The 22,198-nt window shown below is 34.5% G+C and overlaps 2 protein-coding genes across 12 annotated transcripts in view; one reads left to right on the forward strand and one right to left on the reverse strand.

The window, feature by feature from the left end:
* The window catches only part of GPATCH11 (G-patch domain containing 11), a 33,998-nt gene extending 30,847 nt beyond the window's left edge, over positions 1-3,151 (forward strand). For all 7 annotated transcript variants that reach the window (XM_074209710.1, XM_074209711.1, XM_074209709.1 and 4 more), the window contains one exon: positions 3,059-3,151. In XM_074209710.1, coding sequence (XP_074065811.1) covers positions 3,059-3,114 — 56 coding nt within the window. In that variant the 3' untranslated portion in view covers positions 3,115-3,151. The remainder of the gene's footprint in view (positions 1-3,058) is intronic.
* An 8,212-nt stretch (positions 3,152-11,363) lies between these two features.
* The window catches only part of EIF2AK2 (eukaryotic translation initiation factor 2 alpha kinase 2), an 86,514-nt gene continuing 75,679 nt past the window's right edge, over positions 11,364-22,198 (reverse strand). For 4 of the 5 annotated variants that reach the window (XM_074209715.1, XM_074209712.1, XM_074209714.1 and 1 more), the window contains exons 17-18: positions 21,167-21,229; positions 11,364-21,087 (exon numbers count right to left, since the gene is read on the reverse strand). In XM_074209715.1, the coding sequence (XP_074065816.1) occupies positions 20,965-21,087; positions 21,167-21,229 (186 nt within the window). In that variant the 3' untranslated portion in view covers positions 11,364-20,964. Of the gene's footprint in view, positions 21,230-22,198 lie in introns of all 5 variants that reach the window. The other variant, XM_074209716.1, reaches the window with a different exon arrangement.

Consider the following 22,198-nt stretch of genomic DNA (forward strand, 5'->3'; position numbering starts at 1 on the left):
TTCCAGGGCCAGTGCTCTATCCCCTGCACCACCTAGCTGCCCCAAACAAGTATTTCTTAAGCACTCCCTATATCCTGGAACTTTTCTAATTGGGAAAACAAAGAAAAGCAAAACCAGCCTATATCTTCAAAGAACTCATATTTTATTGTCTATAACAGAAAGAAATAGGTACTGACAAAATCTATTCAGAATTGAGGGAAGATAATCTCAGATGGAAAGGTACTAACAGCTAAGGAAATCAAAAGTAGGAGATAAAGCTGGAGAATATTACAGGCACAAGGGATAGCCATTGAAAAGACTTAGAGACAAGATATAGTAATTTTATGTCAAATTGGCTGGAACATAGTATAAGTGGAAGGGGATAAAATTTAAGAAAATTGTAAAGTAGCAAAATGATAACTTGTAAAGAGCTGTAAATGCCAAGTAGAGGACTTGATATTTGATCCTAAAGTTAATAGGGTGACCCTGGAGCTCATTGAATAGATGGGTGACATAATCAAACCTATCTTTTAGGAAAATCACTTTGGAGGTTGAATGGAAGGTGAATTGGATTGAGGAGAGTCATTAAACAGACAAAATTCAGAAGTTATTGTGCCCACTAACTGTTGAATTTGCCATAGTTCACAGCAGTTTGAGAATTGGCCTTGGGTGACAGTCCTCCTGGGTCTGGCCTAGATTCTCAGTTCCTGGTCAGAGGTGCACTGTGGCTCAGGATTCTGATCCAGAGGAGAGAAACACCAGTGGCATATGACTGAGTCAGTACAGGGTGACTATTGTTTTTAACTAACTGGCCAGGATATTTGCTTGGGAAGTAGCAAATGTCTGGACATGTCCAGAAGCAGGGTGCATATATTCAGGACTGCACAACTTGATTTAGGTGGCCTCAGACTCATGTGAGATTAATGATGGTACCTGGATCCCTTGTAAAGATGCACAAACTGGGGCATTTGTTAAGGGAAACTGATTATGAGTTAGTATGGACTTGCAGGGAAAGTGCTGAAATGGCCATTTGCAAGAAAAATAATTTAAGGAACATCACTAGGTATATTAGCTATTCTTGGGGTTGATCCAATGGCATAAAATCAGTAATTTAGTTTGATCAATCTTGGAGCCAGGAAGACCTTTCTAAAGACATTGGTATAAAAACTTGCAGTGGAAGGAGGTACAGCAACTTTGGAAATGTACCTGTTATGATGATTATATGGTCTATTTAAGAGGGTCCCTTGGAAGTAAAGAGGAACAGTATTATCCACTTGTTAGAAGACCAACTAGCACTAGAGGGACATTATTGGATTTATAGGACTACTACCTATACCCAGTTGTCCAAAGAGTTGGTCAGGGAGTTGTTATCTAGACTGAAGGGCCTGCTACCTGGGTACAGCATGGGAGCTGGGGCTTTGGAACCCCAGTTTATATCCTGAAAAGACTAATAAGACTCCAAGCCGGTGGAAAAATTACCAGTTATACAGCTAAAGCCTTGGACTTAACTGACTGATCAAGCCTTGCTAACAAAAGACAGATTGGTATTAGACTACCTTTTGGCTGAAGGAGTCTGTGGTAAACTGAACTTATCAAATTGTTGTCTAAAGATAGATGACAATGGAAAGGTGGTAAAGGAGATAACCATGGATATCAGAAAGTTGCCACATGTGCCAGTCTAAAACTGGACAAGCCCCTTTAGTACCTCTTTGGACGAATGGGTTTACTGGTTCATGATGGAAACAGTTACTGAGTATGTTACTATTGGCTCTAAGTGGGATAATCCTTTTAGCTGTGTGTGTGTCTCCCATATATGATCCAGTTAATAACTCAAATAGTATAAAATTCTATCAGCAAATTAGGACTGGTGTTTGGCTCTAATAATGAAGAGGTAAAAATATTGATAGAAAAAGTCAGTAGTGCTATCAAAGATGAGGATTATGAATTAATTTGAGGAAGACATTGCTGGTGAAGGATGAATACCAAGTAATTATCTAAAAGAAAAGGAGGGAGTTGTGAGGAATGAAGGGCATTGTTGGTCTTCACAGGATGTGAAGGAGGAATGGCCCCAGTCAATCACAAAACTGGGAGAGTTCTCCTAATCCCATTCCAGAAATAACAGACTAGAATAACCTAGTCTTGACCTTCTCCTTTGCACATGCTCAAAGAGATCTATCTGTTCTTTCTCATTGCTCTAATGAGCAGGGTGGGGAAACATATAGGAACCAATGTATCAATTAGATTTGTGACTCCAGCCTATGAATGGCATAAATAGGGCCGGAATAAAGTCTTTCAAAGTGCATGAAAGAGCTTGTATGTTGGGATTTCCCCACCCCTCTCTCCCACCATGAGAAAGGTGTGCCATTTTGTTAAGATAGCTTAATAAAAACCATTTTAATCACTCTGAAAAAAAAAGTTATTGCAATCCAGAGCCAGAACAAAGGTGGTAATTGAGAGTGGAGAATAGAGTACATAAAAAAGACATTTTGAAGGTAAAAACAGCAAGACTTAGCAATAGATTAGATGAGGTGAATAAAGTGAGGAGTTAAGGATTGACACTGAGTAATGCAAGTCTTGATGACTATTAATAGGGTAAGGGGAAAGCAGACAAATTCTGTTTAAACTTGTTAAGTTTGAGATGTATAGATGGCAACTAACTTGAAGTATCTTGAAGCTATTGGGATTAGTGTGATTGAAACTTAAGACAGAGACTTGGGATGGATATAGATTTAAGAATCAGTTGTACAGATGTTTCTTGAACCCATGGGAACAAGTGAAGTCAGAAAGTGATCATAAAATAAAAGGTGTGAGATTGAAAATTAGAGGAGAGGATGGTCCTGGTGACAGTCTGCTGGAGAAAACAGGAGAGGGGACAGAATCTAAGAGCTAATGGTGGAATTCTGCTACAGTAACTAACCCCAGATGCCCAGTTTATTTCTTGTTCTTTTAAACTAATTTTTTAAGGATTTTTAAACCTTTAATTTCTTTATTTGAAATATATTTTACTGCAGTGAACTTTTTATAAAGCTAAGTATAATCATAAATAATTTTTTAAAAGTTTTTCCTTCTCTAATTACAGATGAAGAAGATTTATCTTTGAACTGCCCTGGACCAACTTCTGCAGATCATGACTAAAAATTTTCCTATTAAAATGGGACCTAGAAAATGTTAATGTTTCCTTAATGCTTTTTTGTGGTTGAACATTTAAAATTTCACATATTTGTTGATCAGGGCAATTAAGAATATGAGATAATAAAGTTATTTGTTTTTGTTTTATATAACTAGGGTAATAGAATCATTCATCAATATGTGAAAATAATAAGAAGCTATTTAAAAGCAAAAAATGCCATGGAAAATGGCAATTAGTATTTATAAACATACTGTGTGATCATCAAGCACTCTCTTCCATCAAAGTTCTAGAAATTTTCAGCTCTTGGCTGTGGATTTAGGGCAAGGTAATTATGAGAATTTTGACTCTTTCCACTGTTTTGGTAAGCAAATTGTTTGGAGATTTTCAGACAGACCCCTAAAAATGGGAAAGGATCTTAGACATAGCCTAATCTAACATCCTGTTCATTATAGGAAACCCTTCCACAACAACCTTTTCGAGTACTTTTAGTGACATAGAACTCAATCCTTTGTTTCACAGCTTTGCTTTTCATTATACCCATAAGCTGCCTATACTATAGAAATGTTGAGTTGTTGTCCCACTGATCTAAACTCTAAAGCAACTATGTGACAGGACTTCACATACTTGAGGGAGTTATTATTTCTCCCTTTAATCACAGTTCCACAAGAAATATCCTCATGTCTTTCATTTGTTCCTCAACTTAATATAATTTTCAGATTTTTTTTGACCTTCCTTGAAGTATTCCAGTTTGTTTATGTCCATACCAAAGATACTCTCCAAAACAAAGAAATAATCCAGTTGTGATTTACTCAGAATAGAAGAAAATGATAGTTTTATTTCCTATGATGAAGACACTGTATTTCTACAAATGCATTCTAAGATCTTATCACCCTTTTTAGCAGCCATATCATATTGTCACCCTGTTAACTTATGGCCTTCTAAAATCTTTATCTTTTTTATACTCTTAAACCAAACCTCCCATGTCCTTATTTATTCAATTTATTCTTTGGAATAAAATAAAAGATTTTGTATTTATTCTTTTAATATTTTGTCCTGTTGGATCTGAAGTGACATTCTAGCCTTTCAAGGTCATCTTATTATCTTTCTTAAAGTCCTACTTTTATGCTCTACAGATTTGGTAAATAGAGCTTCTCTATTTTTGGTGAAATCTTTGATAACAATTTAGAAAAGGGCAATGACAGAGCCCCTTGGCATTCCACTAAAAACTATCCTTCCATGTTGATAGGGTCATTTATCAATACTGTCCTGTTAAACTAACTGTAAATTCACCAGTTCTTCTTATCCACAAAAGAATAAGAAACTTTAGATTATCCATATATCCTCCAGAAAGACAAGCACATCTCCCATTTTCCTCCATAAATCCTCCACTAGACTTCCTTCTATGAGAAATAGCAAAATTCTTAATACTTGTAGTGACTGAAAATCCTTTGAAATGTGTTGTGGAATATGTCCAGAATCACCCTTTTTAAAAAAGAGTCTACCTATCTTTATATAGAGTTTCTTTCTCAGAATCAGTTAAAAAAAAATGGGTAGGAATAGCAAAGATAGATATAAAAGTGAAGTTATATTAGGAAAATTCTAATTATTTAAAGATGTCCAAAACTATAATGAATTATTTCAGATCAAACAGTGTTCCTTTTCATTGGAGTCTTCAAATCAAAGTTGGATAACCCCTTGTCAAAAATGTCATGCCTTGGGATTTTGTACCAGATAGCTGCAGAGGTCCCTTCCAACTCTGAAATTCTGTGATTCTCCTCTTTCCCATCTTTCTGTCCACTCAAGTCTTATTATTTCTACCATTTTGCTTATGAATACTATTTCCTCTCTAATCATCTGGAGCCTCAGAATCATAAAGACAATTCCTCAACTGAGAGAATAATTTTGAATCAGGGACCTTCAGGGGAGGGCATATAACAATGGAAGTTTGGGTGTATGAGGGCAGACCAGATTTAGGTTGTCCAATAGTACCAGAGGAAGTAGGAGCAAAAAGACTTTTCAATACAAAGAGCCATAGGATCAGAAATGTCAGATATAAACCATTTTACTTAGGAAAGTAAAACATGCTTCTAATCTTAAGAAACAGAAACCAGCAAACAATGTCTGAAATGTTTAGTTTTAACCTAAATCTGGGAGAAGATATAATTCAATTATGTGAAGATAATTGAAGAGGGTCCAAAAAATTTCTGGATTAATTGATCTTGAATTTGATAATTTCAAGGTTGTTATACCAACTTATATTTGAAGCAGGTGTAACTAATGAAAACCATAGGCAGGAATACAAATAGATCACCTACTTCCAAGTCAAATTTCTTCACTACCACTCAAAAAGACTCAAATGAAAAATGTTTTTAAAACTTCTTAACCTTCATTCTCTTCCTCTTCACTCTCTGATAACAGATTTTAATAGCCCTTAGCAAAATGTTATCCTTTTCTAAAGTTGATATAAGATATAAAATCTTCCTGTATCAGAGAAAATATTTGTCATATTTTTAAACTATTCATGTTCTCTTGAATATAAATATACATAAAAAGTTTTTGAATTTTAACTTGTTTGGTGTATTTTTTTCATATTTAAATCATGAGGTATTTGGTTCAATGGATAATATCACTGGACCTGGAATCTGAAAGACCTGAGTTGAAATCCAGTCTTAGATAACTTAATTGCTATATGATCCTGGGCAAATCTCTTAGTCACTTAACTTCTTCCTGCCTCAGTTTCCTCATCTGTAAATTGTTTTTTTTTTCAAGGCAATGGGGTTAAGTGACTTGCCCAGGGTCACACAGGTAATTATTAAGTGTCTGAGTTCAGATTTGAACTCAGGTTCTCTTGACTTCAGGGCCAGTGCTCTATCCACTACACCATCTCACTACCCCATATCTGTAAATCGTTGATGATAGTACCTCCCCCCACAACCAGGCTTGTTCTGAGGATAAAATAATATAATATTTTCAAAGAACTTTGCAAACCCTACAGTGTTATATAAACACTACCACTATTATTATTTCCATCAGTTTTTTCAAAAACTAGCAAAACAGTAAGAAATAATAGAATATTTTTCCCTTTGACTTGTGCTATAAACCATATTCCATGGTTTTCATATGCTTACTGTATTCACTATATTTTATATACATATATAAAATAAAATATTTGTAAAGCATTTACTCTTTGTCTGCCAAACTAGGTTTGCAAAGTGCTATCATTAGAAACCAAGAAACTCAATTTTCTTAATGAAGACTTAAGTGACCTGCCCCAATTTAACACAGCTTTTAAGAGCCCAAGACAGCATTCAGAGGCAGGTCTTGCTGATTTCAAATCTCTCTATTCTGAATTTAAGCATGCCGTTTCTGATTCTCTAAGAAATAAGTGCCTTTAAAAGAGTAAAGTGACATGTTCTTCAACTGAGATAATACATATAAAGCACTTTAGAAACCAAAACTGTTTTATACGAATTTTAATTGTTTCTCCCTTACTACCTAGGTTTCCATGGCATTATTCTTTCCTGATTCACTTGTCAGACCACTCCTCTAGGTCTTCCAAACTGTTTCATTCAGTGATCTCATCAGCTTCCATGAATTTCATTGTCATCCCTGTGACCATGATTCCCAGAGGTACTTATCCATCCCTAAATGCTAACCTAACTATATATATCACGTTTGTATATATCAAATTGGTTGTTCCAAACATCTTAAAATCAACATATCCAAAACTGAACTCATCTTTACCCATAAGTATTCCCCACTACCTGACTTTCCTATTTTTGCAGAGGTTACACTATCATCCTAGTAACCCAGGTTTTCAATCTATGTGTTATCCTTGACTCTTCACTGTCTCTTACCCCTCATATGCAATCTGTTGCCAAGTGTTGTCAATTATACATGTAACATCTCTTCTGATACCACTACCATTCTTGTGCAAGTCCTCATGTCTAGACTTGTACTAGCCTTCTGGTTGATTTTCCTCACTCAAGTCCTTCCCCATTCCAGTTCTATCTTCCACTCAACTATCACAGTCTAACTAAAGCTCAGATCTGACCATGTCATTCTCCTTTTTGGCAAATTCAAAGGTCAAGTAGAAAACCTGCCCCCACCCTTATTAGTTTTAAACCTAACTATATACTCACATACTCTGATCCAGTGACACTGAACTTTATTTCTGTTCCTTATATAAAACTTCATCTCCTGACTCTATGGATTTTCCTTAACATGTCTCCCATGCTTGGAATTCTCTCATCTCCATTTCCTGACCATCTTCATTTCAATATAGCAGGAGATTTGAAAAGTCACAGGATCACATATGGATAACAAGCTGACAAAACTATTACAGAGGTAATATTCACAGAGGTGGGAGTAAAAATGCCAACAGGGAAGAGCCTCAGTGTGTGGCCCTTTTCTTTCTTCAACCCCTAGGAGAGGATATCACATAGTAAGACTCAAACATTTAATTTATTTCACATTTCATTTGAAGGCCCATAACCCCTCATTGTCAAATCAATAGTTTTTAGCTATAAACAACATGACAATGGGACTCTGTCTTATTACCTAATTAAAAATGAGTTTATTCAACTTGATTTGTTGCTAGTGATATATATAAGACTCAAGGCATGTGACCCTTGGGGAGTTAGGTCCACTGCTGTTATTGTTTGGAATCCTAAGTATATCAAGCTTATTTTTATAAAGGAGTATATATATACACATATACATACATATATAAAAAATAAATATATATATACCTTTATTAATGATCATCAAATTGATGTTAAAGTAGTAAAATATTTTTGATCTGATTTCAGAACCAAAATAAGATATTGTGAAAACAAAAACTTAATGTTTACTGTCTTTTTGTTTTTTAAAAATGAGTATTTTATAAATTATCTAAGAGTGAGGAGTGAAGGGTAGACATATGTGACATCTTAAGAGTCTGCAGATATACTAATCAAGCCAGTTTTCACCAGCTCATAGTTTTCAAGTCTCAGCAAAAATGTCCTATAAGGAGCCTTTTCCATCCCCTTTTAGTGTCTTCCCTCCTGATTATCTCCAATATCTATACATTTCTTATTTGTATTGTTAAAAAGAAACTTATTCATTTACATTTTTCTCTGATTAACAAGGTAAAACTCAGGGCAAAGAGAATTAAAAGGAGTTTATTATAAGTACTTCAAAGTAATACCATATTGATAGGTTGATCATAAAAGATTAACAATGGCTTCAAAATGGGAATGACTTATAGGTAACTTTAAGACAATATAGATAGACCTCCTTCAGCAAAAGAGGTGGGACTTTTGCATCTCAATTTTTCCCCAAGAAGCAAGTGACAATTTGCAGACAGGAATATGTGACAAAGAGCCAGTTAATACATTAAGTGTATTAATTTTTAGTGTTTCTTTCCCCAGTGGAACTTCCACCAACATTGATTGATAAGCAGAGCTGGGGATAATAGGATACTAAGTCATTGTTGAAGAAAACCAAGGACATCAGGAGAGTGATGTCTTGACTTGTAAGTGAATTGGATATCTATGAGCCAGGGCTGTGAAAGTCATCAGCCTCACTGTCTTCTCCAGAGTCATCATAGATCAGTAACAAGGTAAAGATCAGGATGATTGGCTATGTGCCTGGATGAAATGGGAGGCCTTGGCCTTTTCAAGCTAAGGTCTTTCCTGTCTTCATTTTTGATTTTGCTTTTTTTTTTCCAAGGGGGAACACTCATTTAGTGATTAAAAGCTAGATAGGAACTGAGGCAAAAGATGGTCTAGTTTGACTTCCCAAAAGAATCATTGTGGATGAGAAAGATCCTCAAGAGTTTCTGGCCAGAATAGAAATAATCGCTGTTTACACTCACTCTGAGCAATCAAAACAGTGAGCAAGTGAGGAGGCTTGGGCTGGGACCCATTATTGGACAATCAGAAAAAACCAGTGTGATTTGGGTTTAAAGGTATACCTAAGTAGTTCCATTTGAAGCCCGGAGGGCTTCATCAAAACCTTGTTTACAAGAGCTGTATTTCAAGAAATCATGAATAAAAATTAGGGGAGATAAAAGAATTAATTGTCTCAGGTGTTTTTCTTTTTTTAATCATAGAATATATAAACAAATAAAAAAGGAAAAAAAGTCTGGCACACAAACCCCAAGATATTCTGTGAAGTTTAAGCAATCAAAACCATGTGTAAAGAAAGAGAACTATGCGCAAGGAAGAAGGAAAAAAAGGAGGAGAGAGGGAGGAAATAGCATTGCCCAATTGGAAATGGCCACTAGTGGGAGTGGGGAGAAGTTACCTCTACTCACAGATTGTTGTGCAGTTACAGTGACATCAGAAAGGTGATATCTTGAATTGCAACTTGTGCCACACACTAACAATCGTATGCTATTTTGTATTTTGTTTCATGTGACTTCTTGTCTCCTCAATATGATTGACATACCCTTAGAACAGCAGTTCTTAATATTTTCTGGGTCATAGACCCTTTTGGTAGTCTGGTCAAGCATATACATAGAGCTCTTCTCAGAATTACATTTTTAAATGTATAAATAAAATACATAGAATTATAAAGGTTTCTCCAAGTATCCAGACTCTCTGAAATTGATCCATTGATGATATCCTTGGATACTAGATTAAAACCCTTAGATGATAGGAGTTTGTGTCTAATGCTTCATAGTTTCTTACATAGTACCGGAAACATAATATATACTCAATCTGTACTTTTATTTTTTAATTAATACTAAATATCCATACAACCCATTGGGATTTCTATACAGGTATATGCATTCAAATAAATGAATTTCAATGCATAAAATGCCAAAAAAAATTGCAATCATTCTTTCTAAATCGCTATCAAGATTCTATTAAAAAAAGATTCTTATGGATTCATTCCCACTCTATTTCCTCTAATATGACTATTAGCATATCTTCTATTCTTCTGTTTTTGTCTTTTTTTGCTTTGAACAATTCATAAAGATCTTTCTATTCCTTATTTATATCCCTATATTTAAGTATCTTAGTTTGCTCTAGTATTACAGAACATTAGTGTACCATAACTTCCTTACAACCCTCTCATATTTTTCTGTCAAATTAGTCAGCATTCAATGACTCAATTAACAAAGATTATGCATTTTCTATGGATCAAGGCACTCCTGGTCAAATATTGGAGGTATAAAGGAAAATGGGAATGGTCCATGCCCTCGGGGAGCTTTTAATTCTAATATGGGAAACAACATAAGTATATGTGATAAATATAAAATAAATGCAAAGTAAATCAATTACGAAGCCTAAATTAAAAGAGAAAGGTAATTCTTTTTTAATATTCAAGCACAAAAAGAAGAAAATTGTCACCTAGCTCCATTGACTATCCTGACATATCCCTCAGGCCCAGTGACAGCTTAGGATAGGGGCCCCTTAACCAGGAGTCCATGATTGTTTTAAAAAATTGCATAATTATTTCAACGCAATTACTTTCTTTTATAATCTTATTGTTTTCTTTAATTTAAAATATAAAAACATTATTGAGAAAGTATCTACATGCTTCCACAGAGGAGTTCATCACACATACATACAGCACACACACAGAAGTTAAGAATCCCTGATTTAGGGAATACTGTATGAATTTAACTGAATCAGCATTTATTAACACCTATTAAGTGTTAGGCACTGGACCAACCATTGGATATAGAGGTTAAAAAAACAGGAATATAGTCTCTGTCCTCAAGAAGGATATTGGAATGAGTATTAAATACTGGAGTTGTTATGCTTTCTGAACAATAGTAAAGTTCTCCTCCCTTATCTCTACTGACCATCACAATACCCAATCCTATAATTTAGCCTGAAAAAATTTCAACTTTTTTTTACAACTTTTTTTTTTAGGTTTTTGCAAGGCAAAGGGGGTTAAGTGGCTTGTCCAAGACCACACAGCTAGATAATTATAGACCGGATTTGAACCCAGGTACTCCTGACTCCAAGGCCGGTGCTTTATCCACTACACCACCTAGCCGCCCCATTTGGCAGATCTGCAGACTGGTGATGGAGGTGCTTTGGGAGTATTTTATGTTCTATTACATTCCTGGGATTGCCCTAGAGGTAAACCAGCCTTAGGGAGTGAGACATTTCTTATTAAGATTTATTTTCAACATGAAGCTGAAAAATAAAGACTTGCATGACAAACAGTAATTCAAAATCTATCTACAGACTTTTAATTGTTTCATGAATAAGCAGCATAGAGTGCTTTATTAGAAAATAAAAAGGATCACTAAAAGTGTTTATTTCCGGTTTTAATGGTACTATAAAAACAAACTGGACATTTTAAGTCATTTTCAAATATGAACATATACTTCATTGTCATTTGGTTGGTTCATGTTGTCTCTGTACTTTTTCAAAGTTTTTAAGAAATAATACTGGATTTCTGCTCTAGAAAAATGATCCAGAAGATGGCTTTTCCTGCCATATCCAAATTTTTATTTTACACTGGAGGCTAATGGACATTTTTTAGTTCAGCAAGGTAAGTGAATATCACACAGTGGTATTCAATATCCCAAAAAAAGACAGCTAAAAAAATGAAGACAATTTTCTTTACTGCTTACCAGACATGCATGACTATTTGGAAGGCTCACTGATATTGAAATTCCAAAATGATTGTTCCTTTTAATCAGGTTAGCAGCTTAATAGAATAGTATAAGTGGTGGGGAACTGTACATACTTTTCTTTATGCTTTCCTGTGATGACTTAGAACAATACGATATTCATTCAGTTTACAACTATCTATGTCTCTATTAATAGGTATGAATCAAAAGTATTTAGTATGTTCAATATATCAAGATTTAATTACAAAGGTCTTTGATTCAGAGATACTATTACTTGACATTTACTCCAATAAGAAAGACAGAAAGGGCCCATACACATACAAATATTTATAGCAATACAGTTTTGTGGTACCAGAGAACTAGAAACAAAGTAGATACCCACAATTGGGGAATGACTAAACAAACTGTAGCACATGAATACAGTGGAATACTACTATTGTGTAAGAAATGATCAATATGAAAAAATACAAATAATCATGAGACTTAGAATAATTAATAAAATATGAAGTGAGCAAAATCAAGAAAACTATGTGTGTGTGTATTTATATATATATATGTATGTATGTATGTATGTATGTATGTATGTATGTATAATGACAATAGAAAGCAAAAGTTTACAGAACCAAAAACTATAATAGCCAAGTTTGGTCTCAAAAATTATATGAGGAAATGTACCTTCCTTTTGTATTTGCAGAGGTGAGGATCAGTGGATGTGGATATAGACACATATACCATCAGATGCAAAAGAAATGTTGTTTAGATTTTTTTAAACTGCTTTTATCCCTTCTATTCTTTGTTATAGGAGGTAATCCTCAGGGGAGGAAAGGGGATTATGTAATACATATGTTCAGAAAAATAGGATCTATTACTGTGAGTGTGACCTTAAATGTATACATACATGTATATTTTCATGTATAGGTGTTCAGAGAGATATGTATGCATATATTCAAATATGTTGAAATGAAGGTATTTAAAATTTAATGATTAAGAAATAAATTCTAGCATAAGAGGAAAAAATTACATAATTATAATAGCAACTCAACATTTCTATAGTATTTGAAGGTTGACAAAATCCTCCACTCACAGCAACCCTGTGAACTAGCCTAGTACCTTTAGTATACACATTTGACTGATGAAGAAACTGAGGTTCAACTAGTCTCATAACTATTAATTACCATAACCAAGATTCAATGCAGCTCTCAGCTCTACACAACCACAAAAGTATTTATTATTATAAAATGGTAATGATCCAGAAATAGATTTAGCAAAGTACATGCCAGCAAATTGACCCCAGAGAACTTGAATATTTCAATTAAATAGATAGGTGATCTGTAAAATGTTCAATTGGTTTAAAAATTCTATGAGAATCAATCAGTCAACAAATACATACTGGTTGCTATGGACTATGGAAATTCCAAAAAGAGTCTTTGTTTCACTCTGGCCTCCAAACAATTAGCAGTCTAAATGGAAAAAATCTAATTAGCTGATGTGAAATTTTCACATATAATTTTCAGATTCCCCTCACTGATTCAAATAATTTTTTTTTATGAAATGGAGGCCCTAGGTTGCCAAAGGCTATGTTAGTAGAGCTTATAAGCTTTGATAGATCTTACCAAACTAGAAAGAATCTAATGATAAATTCTATGTGGTACCTGAGGATCATTCTAGCTAAATGAAAAAGACTCATTACTCTAAGATTGAATTTCTGGGGGGAAAAGTCAAGTGCTGATTTTGGTTTTTATTTTGATTCACAAAGACCATATACTAAGATGTGGAGGGAAATGACTAAATCCATGAAGTCATGGAACTCATCAAGTACTGGCGTTGAGGTTGTTTTCTAGTTAATCACTGTGTATAGACACAACTGACACTTTTTTGTCTCAGCATTGCATTTGTACAAAATGGAGGAGAATTCATTCTTTGCCCTTTTCACTCTCTCTGGCATGCTTCCTTGGAGAATGTAAAGCTTTAGTCTCATATTAAAATAGATAAAATGCTTGTTCTTGCTAGTCAAAAATACAGGAAATCCTTCATCTAACATTCATCAAAGAGTTTCATGAAAGTATATTTGACCAAATAATACTATAGAGAATAGCTTTAAATGAGTGAATAATTGACACTAGAAGTATAGGATATTTGGTGTCTTCTATGGTGCCTAAATATCTAAAAGATATTTAGATATAAAAATCCATGATGGATTAGAGGCAAAGCAGTGTTCCCATGCAAGCTCATAATGCAATCAGTCACAATTATATATAAATAGTCTTAGATATCCAAGAGAGTAGTCTATCTCAGGAATCCAAGGCCAAAATAAGGTTTAGCAAAACTGGATAAATGAATAGGCCAAAGGAAAAATTTGAATTGGATGGAATATTTCTTGCAATCAGTCATAGTCAAAATGTATTTATGGACTTTTAGTTGCCTAATCTTTTGGAAAGCCAAAGCTCAGAATGATTCTTGCTCACCTTTTTTGTACCTCTAAATGGGAGACAATCCATTTCAAGGATAACCTTGAATCCCACTAGCACTGAGATAGTGGAAATGGAATGCCTCTCTGCTAATTTGGGTCATGAAATTAGTATCTAACTTAGATTCTGTAGATATTGTTCCACCAGTTACCAGAGATGTGTCACCTCTGAGAATGGGTTAATTTCCATGAGAATTTAATAAGGAATATAAAATAAGAGAGTCCATAAGGTATTTTAATAAAGAATCCTCCTAAACCCACCAGGGTTAGTCCTAGATGACTATCTTCTAGAGGAGCTACTGTGCTAATTCACCTTAGCCAATAGATAAATACCCATGCATACCATTTGTGTTATAAATCAATGACTGCACAAGTCCTAGAATTTGTCCCAGATTTTTCCTTGTTGTGGAAGGTAATCTGTAGCAATGCATTCTTTATTTTCTAATGATCCATATCTTGCCTTAGCTTATTAGAGTTGGTCTTCCACTGTCTTTGGCTCTTCCCACTTACTTCAGCACTTCTCCAAATTATCAAATAGATATATCTGGCACAAGCACTGACCCTGAGAAAATCAGTAAATAAGCACAGACTTCAGAAATATCTAGAAAATCACAGAGGCATTATAGAACTTGTTGTTGTGCTATATTCAAACAAGTTATCAGCAGGTCCAGAATTCCATTTTCTAGTTTTCTCTGACAGGAACCCAGATGCAATAGTAGGGCTTCCTCTAGTAGGTCCAGTTTTGAAAGTGCTCATTTCTGCAGCCTCTCACTTTAGAGGCAATTATTGAAATATGAGAATAAGAACACCTCCATCATGAAGCTTCTCACAAAACATCTAAGCTAGAAGCAATTCCTACTTCAGCAGAACTATATGGCACCATATAGCATTCAATATTTATTCTTTCAATGTTGACTACTACTTTATGTTTCAACCCCTCCCAGAGCCTTCACTGATTCCCTCCTGATAACTTTTCTTTCTTGGGAGAAGAGCATGCTTTTTGTATCTCTCTTTATGCATTTACTTCAATAAACTAGATCTCTATAATTTCACTGGTTTGAGTACCACCTTTACTGATACAGACAGATTACAAACCCCTACAACTCATTTGATGGTCTTTGAGAGTCACAATGGCCAAAATATCTGGCCAACCCAGTTATGATCCTGTGCAGGCTTTGCCGGGCTGGTTCTTGTACAACAAATATATAGTACATTCTAGGTGAATACCTGAAACTTTTCCAGTTTAGTAGGATTTACTAAGGCTTGGGATTCATTGGCATAGATTTCCAGAACCCAGGATCATTTCTATATCTCAATGAAGCTTAGAATAGGTCTTTAGGTAGGCTTTTGTGAACTTATCCTATATTGTAAGCATTTGCTTATTTCTTCTATCTCATTAATGCAACCTCCATGAAGCTAAGATGTATCTTATTTAATGTCCTATTAAATTATATCTTATTGTATAACTTTATAGAATGATTGTTAGGAGGGTCTTTTGTATACCTTAAAGTGATATTAAAATTCAATTCAACAAATATTTATTAAGCACTTTTCTATTCTTTGGCTGTGTCACAAATTAAGTGCTTAATTATCATGTTTAATGTCTCATCTTTTATTTTTAACAATTTTTTAAATTAAAAAAGTTCCCTCCCTCCCATCAAAGAGCAAAATAAAAACTCCCAAAACTCATGACAGATATGCTCACTCAAATAGATCCCCTGACCTCAAAATGAATATCTCATTCTACATACTGAATTTATTACCTCTCCATCCAGAGATGGGTAGCATGGGTGGATCCCTTGGAATTGTGATTGGTCATTGTATTGATAGATGTCAACTAAATCAGCTTTAGAAATCTGATCAATGCAATCAATGACCAATCATAATTCCAGGAGACTGATGTGTTTGTGTGTGTGTGTGTGTGTGTGTGTGTGTGTGTGTGTTACCCACCTCCTGGTGGCATCTTGGAACTGGACTTTGCTGACTGCAGAGGGAAATGGGAAGATGACTACTTTGCACAGCTCTGCCTCACCTAAATCAAATTCATATGCAAATCAAGATAGCTCCCTCAAGATGTCCTTGGTCCTCTTCAAAAACAAAGCCACAATGGAGAGAGGTAATGGATTCAAGATGTAGGAGACAATTTTTGGACATAGCCAATGGGGGAATTTGCTTTGCTTCACTATGCATATTTGTTACAAATGTTTTCTTTTTCTTTTAAATTAGGGGTGAGGAATGGGTTGAAGACAGAAAAAATAAATGTAAATTGACTGAAAAATAATAAAATTATGTTCACTTTAAAAAATTTTTTATTTTAATAGCATTTTATTTTTTCCCAAATATATATCAAGATAATTTTTCTCATAGGCAATTTGATATAGGTAATATATAGGTAAAACATATTTCCATATTAGTCACAATTGTGAAAGAAGAAAGAATAATAAAAGTGAAAAAAAGATATGATTCAATCTGCATTCAGAGTTCATCAGTTCTTTATCTAGACGTGGTTGACATTTACCTTCAAGTCCTTTGCACTTGTCTTAGAGAGAAATAGCTCTGAATTAAGACAATCAGGGTAAAGGGACTTGCCCAAGATCACACAGCTAGCAAGTGTTTAAGGACAGGTTTGAACTCAGGTCCTCCTGATTTCAGGGTCAGTATTCTATTCACTGCTCCATCTACCTATCTCGATTGCCTTGCATGCAGGGCTATCTCCAGTCATCCTGATTCATATCTGGCCACTGGACCCAGATAGCTCCAGAGGAGAAAGTGATATTGGTGACTTAGCACAACACTCTCTCACTCAAATCCGATTCACATGAATGTCATGGTATCACCTCCTTGATATCATGGTCTTCTTTGAGAATAAAGGGCATAACATCATCATCATCACCACTTGTCCTGATCATTATGTTTCTAAAAAGAGCTAAGTCATTCACAGTTGATCATTCATCACAAATTCATCACATAATGTTACTGATGTTGCATACAAAATTTTCCTGGTTCTGTTCATTTCACTTTGAATCAATTTGTACAAGTCTTTCTAAGTCTTTCTGTATTTTGCTTGCTTATCATTTCTTAATGCATAATATATATCACAATTTTTTCAGTCATTCTGATGGTACTTCCCTCAATTTCCTATATTTTGCCACAATTTAAAAGATTGCTATAAATATTTATGCACACATATATGCTTCTCCCTTTTTTATGATCTCTTTGGGAGAGTAGTGACATCTCTCCCCAAATCACATTACCTGGGAATCACCAAAAACTTCCAAAACCCAAAAACTACTTCTGAAAACAGCAGTGTGAAAAATGCTGAAATTTGAGACAGAGCCCTTTTCCTTCCCATGCCAGGAATAGAGAACAACAATAACATATCAATCAAGAAATAAAGTGGAGAAATAAGCAACAACAATAAAACAATAAAAAGAACATGATTAATAAAAAGCAAATAAGATGGCAGGGAAGATGAAGACACAATCTCAGAAGAAAACAGTGAAGTCAAAACAACAAGCAAAGCATCGAAGAAAAATGTGAATTGTGCACAAACGCACCAAGATTCCTAGAAGAGCTCAAAAAAGGATTTTGAAACTCAAATTAAGAATGGTAAAGGAAAGATTAGATAAATAAATTATAGCAAAAGAACCAAATTATGAAAAGTCAATTGATAATGATGTTTGCTTTTCATTCTCAAAGGAGATTATGACATCAGGGAGATGATGCCATGTCAAGCATGTTAATTGAATTTGAATGATTGGGGTGCTATGTTAAGTCATCAGCCTCACTTTCTCCTCCAGAATCATCTGGATCCAGTGGCCATATATGAATCAGGATGACTGGAGGTAGCCCAGGATGAAAGGCAATCAGGGTTAAGTGACTTGCCCAAGGTCACACAGCTAGAGAGTATCAAGTGTCTGAGTCTGGATTTGAACTCAGGTCCTCCTGATTTCAAAGCCAGTGCTCTATCCACTGTGCCATCTCTCTGCCAATGAATAGCAAAGTCAATTAACAGCTTGGGGAAAGAGATACAAAAATTCAAAAGAAAATGACACCTTAGGGGCAGCTAGGTGGCACAGTGGATAAAGCACCAGCCCTGAAGTCAGGAGTACCTGGGTTCAAATCTGGTCTCAGACACTTAATAATTACCTATCTGTGTGGCCTTGGGCAAGCCACTTAACCCCATTTACCTTGAAAAAAAAAACCCTAAAAAACAAAAAGAAAATGACGCCTTAAAAAACAGAATTGGCCAGGTAGGAAAAATGGTACAAAAATTCACTTATGAATATAACTCCTTAAAAAATAAGTTAAAATAAATTTTTTAAAAAAGAGTTGATCAAATGGGAAAATGAGGTAAAAAAGTTCATTGATTCCTTAAAAATTACAACTGGGCAAGGGGAAGTTAATGATTTTCAAAGACATCAAGAAGCAGTAAAAAAAAAGATCAAACTATAGTGTCTCATTGGAAAAACAACTGACTTGGAAAATAGATTGAGGAGAATTATTGGATTATCTGAAAGTCAAAATCAACAAAAAATTTAGATATCAGAATTTCAAGAAATTATAAAGGAAAACTGCTTCGATATCCTAGAACCAGAGAGTAAAATAAATGTTGAAAGAATTCACTGATCACCTTCTAAAAGAGATCCCAAAATAGAAATTATACTGGGGTTATAGTTGAACTCAAGTCTTCCTGATTTCAGGGCCAGTATTCTACCCATTGCACCATCTAAGCTGCACCATCAAGGTAATCTTGATTACCTTGCATCCAGGGCTATCTCCAGTCATCCTGATTCATATCTAGCCACTGGACCCAGATGGCTCCAGAGGAAAAAGTAATGTTGGTGACTTAGCCCAGCACACCCTTCACTCAAATCCAATTCACATGCTGGTCATGACATCACCTCCCTGAAGTCATGGTCTTTTTCAAGAATAAAGGACACAACATCATCACCATTTGTCTTGGATCATTATGTTTTTAAAAGAGCTAAGGAATATTATAGTCAAATTCCAGAATTCCCAGATCAAGGAGAAAATATTGCAAACAACCAGAAAGAAACAATTCAAATACTGTGGATCCACAGTCAGGATCACATAAGATTTAGCAACTTACACATTAAATAATCAGAGGGCTTGTAATATGATATTCTGGAAAGCAAAGGAGTTAGTATTACAACAATGAATAATCTACTGGAGAAAAACTAGGTATAATTCTTCAGGGAAAGAAATGGAATTTAATGAATAGAGGGTTTCAAGCATTTTTGATAAAAAGACCAATGTTGAATAAAAATTTGACTTTCAAATACAAGACTCAAGAGAAACAAAAAAGGAGACACAAAAGAGAAATCATAAATGATTCAAAAAGTTTAACTATTTACATTACTATATGGGAAGATGGTACTTGTAATGCTAAGAATTTTATTATTATTAGGGCAGGTTGAAGGAATATATATAATGTGTACAGGGTTAAGTTGTCTATGATGGGATGCTTTCAAAAAACTGAAGGGTGAGAAAAAGGGATGCATTGGAAGAAAGGGAAAAAAGGAGAGGAATAAATAGGAAAATTTTGTCACATAAAGGAGACATGAAAGGAAGAACTTTCATAATGGACAGGAAAATGGACAGGTAGCAGCTGAACCTTACTTTCATTGGAACTGACTCAAAAAGGGAAGAACATACATATTCAGATAATTTCAGAAAAATCTGGGAAGATTTATCTGAACCCATGATAAGTGGAGTGAACAGAATCAGAAAAACATTGTACAGAGTAGCAACAACATTTTAAGAATGAACAACTAGGAAAGACTTAGCTTCTCTGATCAAGACAATGATTCAAGACAACTTCATGGGTCCCTTGATAAAAAAAATGCCACCACCTCCAAAGAGAGAACTGATGAACTCTGAATGCAGATTGAAGCATACTTTCAAAATATTTCTTGATCTTTATTATTTTATTTGTGTTTTCATTTTAAACATAGGTGATATGAAAATGTTTTGTATAACTTCAAATGTTATATCTCATATTGGCAAAAATTATGGAGTGATTTGCTATTTCTTTCTCCAGCTCATTTTACAGATGAGGAAACTGAGATGATATAGGGTTAAGTGATGACTTTGAAATCAAATTGCTTGTTTTCTCAAGGAGAAGGGAAGTACAAGAAAGAGGAAGAAAATTTGGAACTCAAAATTTTTGAACATAATTGCTAAATTTTTTACAGGTAATTGGGAACTATTTAATGATTAAATACTTTTTTTTAGAAATGAGAGTAAATATCAGTAAAAATCAAATTTCAGAGGCTTTTATTTCCTTTTGAAGAACACAAATAAGCCAAAGAAAAATCAATGATAGAAGGAAACTTCTTTTAAAAAACTGACTAAACTTTAAAATGGATTTAAAAATTAAGGAACTACCAAATTAATATTAAATGGCAATAAAAAATAGAGAGCACCCAATGCTAAGTCAGCTAGATGTCTAGATGTCTAGATGTCTAGAGTGCAGGTCCTGGAGTCAGGAAGACTCCTCTTCCTGAGTTCAAACCTGGCTTCAGACATTTACTAATGTGTAACATTAGTCACACATTAGGGCAAGTCATCACTTAATCCCATATTGGTTCAGTTTCTGCATCTGTAAAATGAACTGGACCGCTCCAGTATCTTTGCCAAGAAAACCCCAAATGGAGTCATAGTTGGACCAAAATGACTGAACTATAACAATAATAATAATGCTCTCCGGTGGATTCCAGAATTACAAAATAAATCACATTTCAGAGATGGGAATATGAGAGTACAACCACATCAATAAAGTACCTAATATGAACGTGAATTTACAGTTTTTATATTAGACTCCCATGATTTCAGTATCTTCAGGATTTCAAATGCTTTGGGTCTCTTTTCAGGTTCTTTTGAAAGTAGTTTCCTTATGATCAGTTGCTGAAATGATCATAAAAGTCTCAGTTAGAAAAATTAAATATTGCCACAAACAAAGTTCTGATTCTTTAAAAATTCATACCTCCTTTAGGTACTTCTTGACAAATTCTTCAGGAAAGATACAATTTCTCACATTTTCCCATATCTGAAAATGTCAGAAAACACTTTTTATTTACAGACTTTTCCTCAGCAGAAATATTTTGAGTTTATCAAACCTGTAGAAATTTTTTTTTAATGAAGGTATTTCCTTTTGCTATTTTCCAGTTCAGTAAGAACACATAATGTTCATACATCAGTCAGGAATCTCCTATTTATACTCCCCAACACTAGGTGAATTCCTTGCCTGAATGACTATATGTCCAGGTCAGGGAGGGAAGTTATACTCACCTCCAGACCCTGTCCTAACACTACCATCACCACCAGTAGCAACCTATGCCCTTTAGAGGAGAGATTGTTTCCTTTTCTTTCTCTTCCTCTTAACATTTAACCCAGGGTCTAGGTCATTGTTGGAAGTTCATAAGTGATTATAGAATGAATTTATTCACAGAAAATAATCTGTTGCCATTTTCCTAAAACATTTCTATAAAAAAGAGAAATCACTCCTCTAATTTAATAAAATGAATAATCCTAAAAGGAGAGCAAAAGCTTAAAAAAAGTTATACTTTTTTCAATAGATAGTTATAGTCTATTTTTTTTTTTTTGGTTTTTGCAAAGCAATGTTATTAAGTGACTTGCCTAAGGTCATACAAATAGGTCATTATTAATGTCTGCGGTTGGATTAGGGCCAGTATTCTATCAACTCCAACTAGCTGCCCCCATCATAGTCTAGTGAATAGCAAGTTCATATTCTATTTATTGACAGTAGTCAAACCCAGATTTCTTAACCTTCAGTGTCCATAAACAACTCCTGCTCCAAAAGGTCCATAAATAAGTTTCAAGAGGTCTGAGAGCTTGAATGGAAAACAAAATTATATCTTCTTTTCAATATCATTCACAGAAAACCTAACCTGGAATCAAATAGAACAGAGTTCAAATCCAACCTCAGACACTTAAATATGAGACACTGGGTATACCATTTAACTTCTGTTTTCCTCAATTTCTTCATCAGTAAAAT

This window comes from Macrotis lagotis, chromosome 1, assembly GCF_037893015.1.
Source record: "Macrotis lagotis isolate mMagLag1 chromosome 1, bilby.v1.9.chrom.fasta, whole genome shotgun sequence".
Lineage (NCBI taxonomy): Eukaryota > Metazoa > Chordata > Mammalia > Peramelemorphia > Peramelidae > Macrotis > Macrotis lagotis.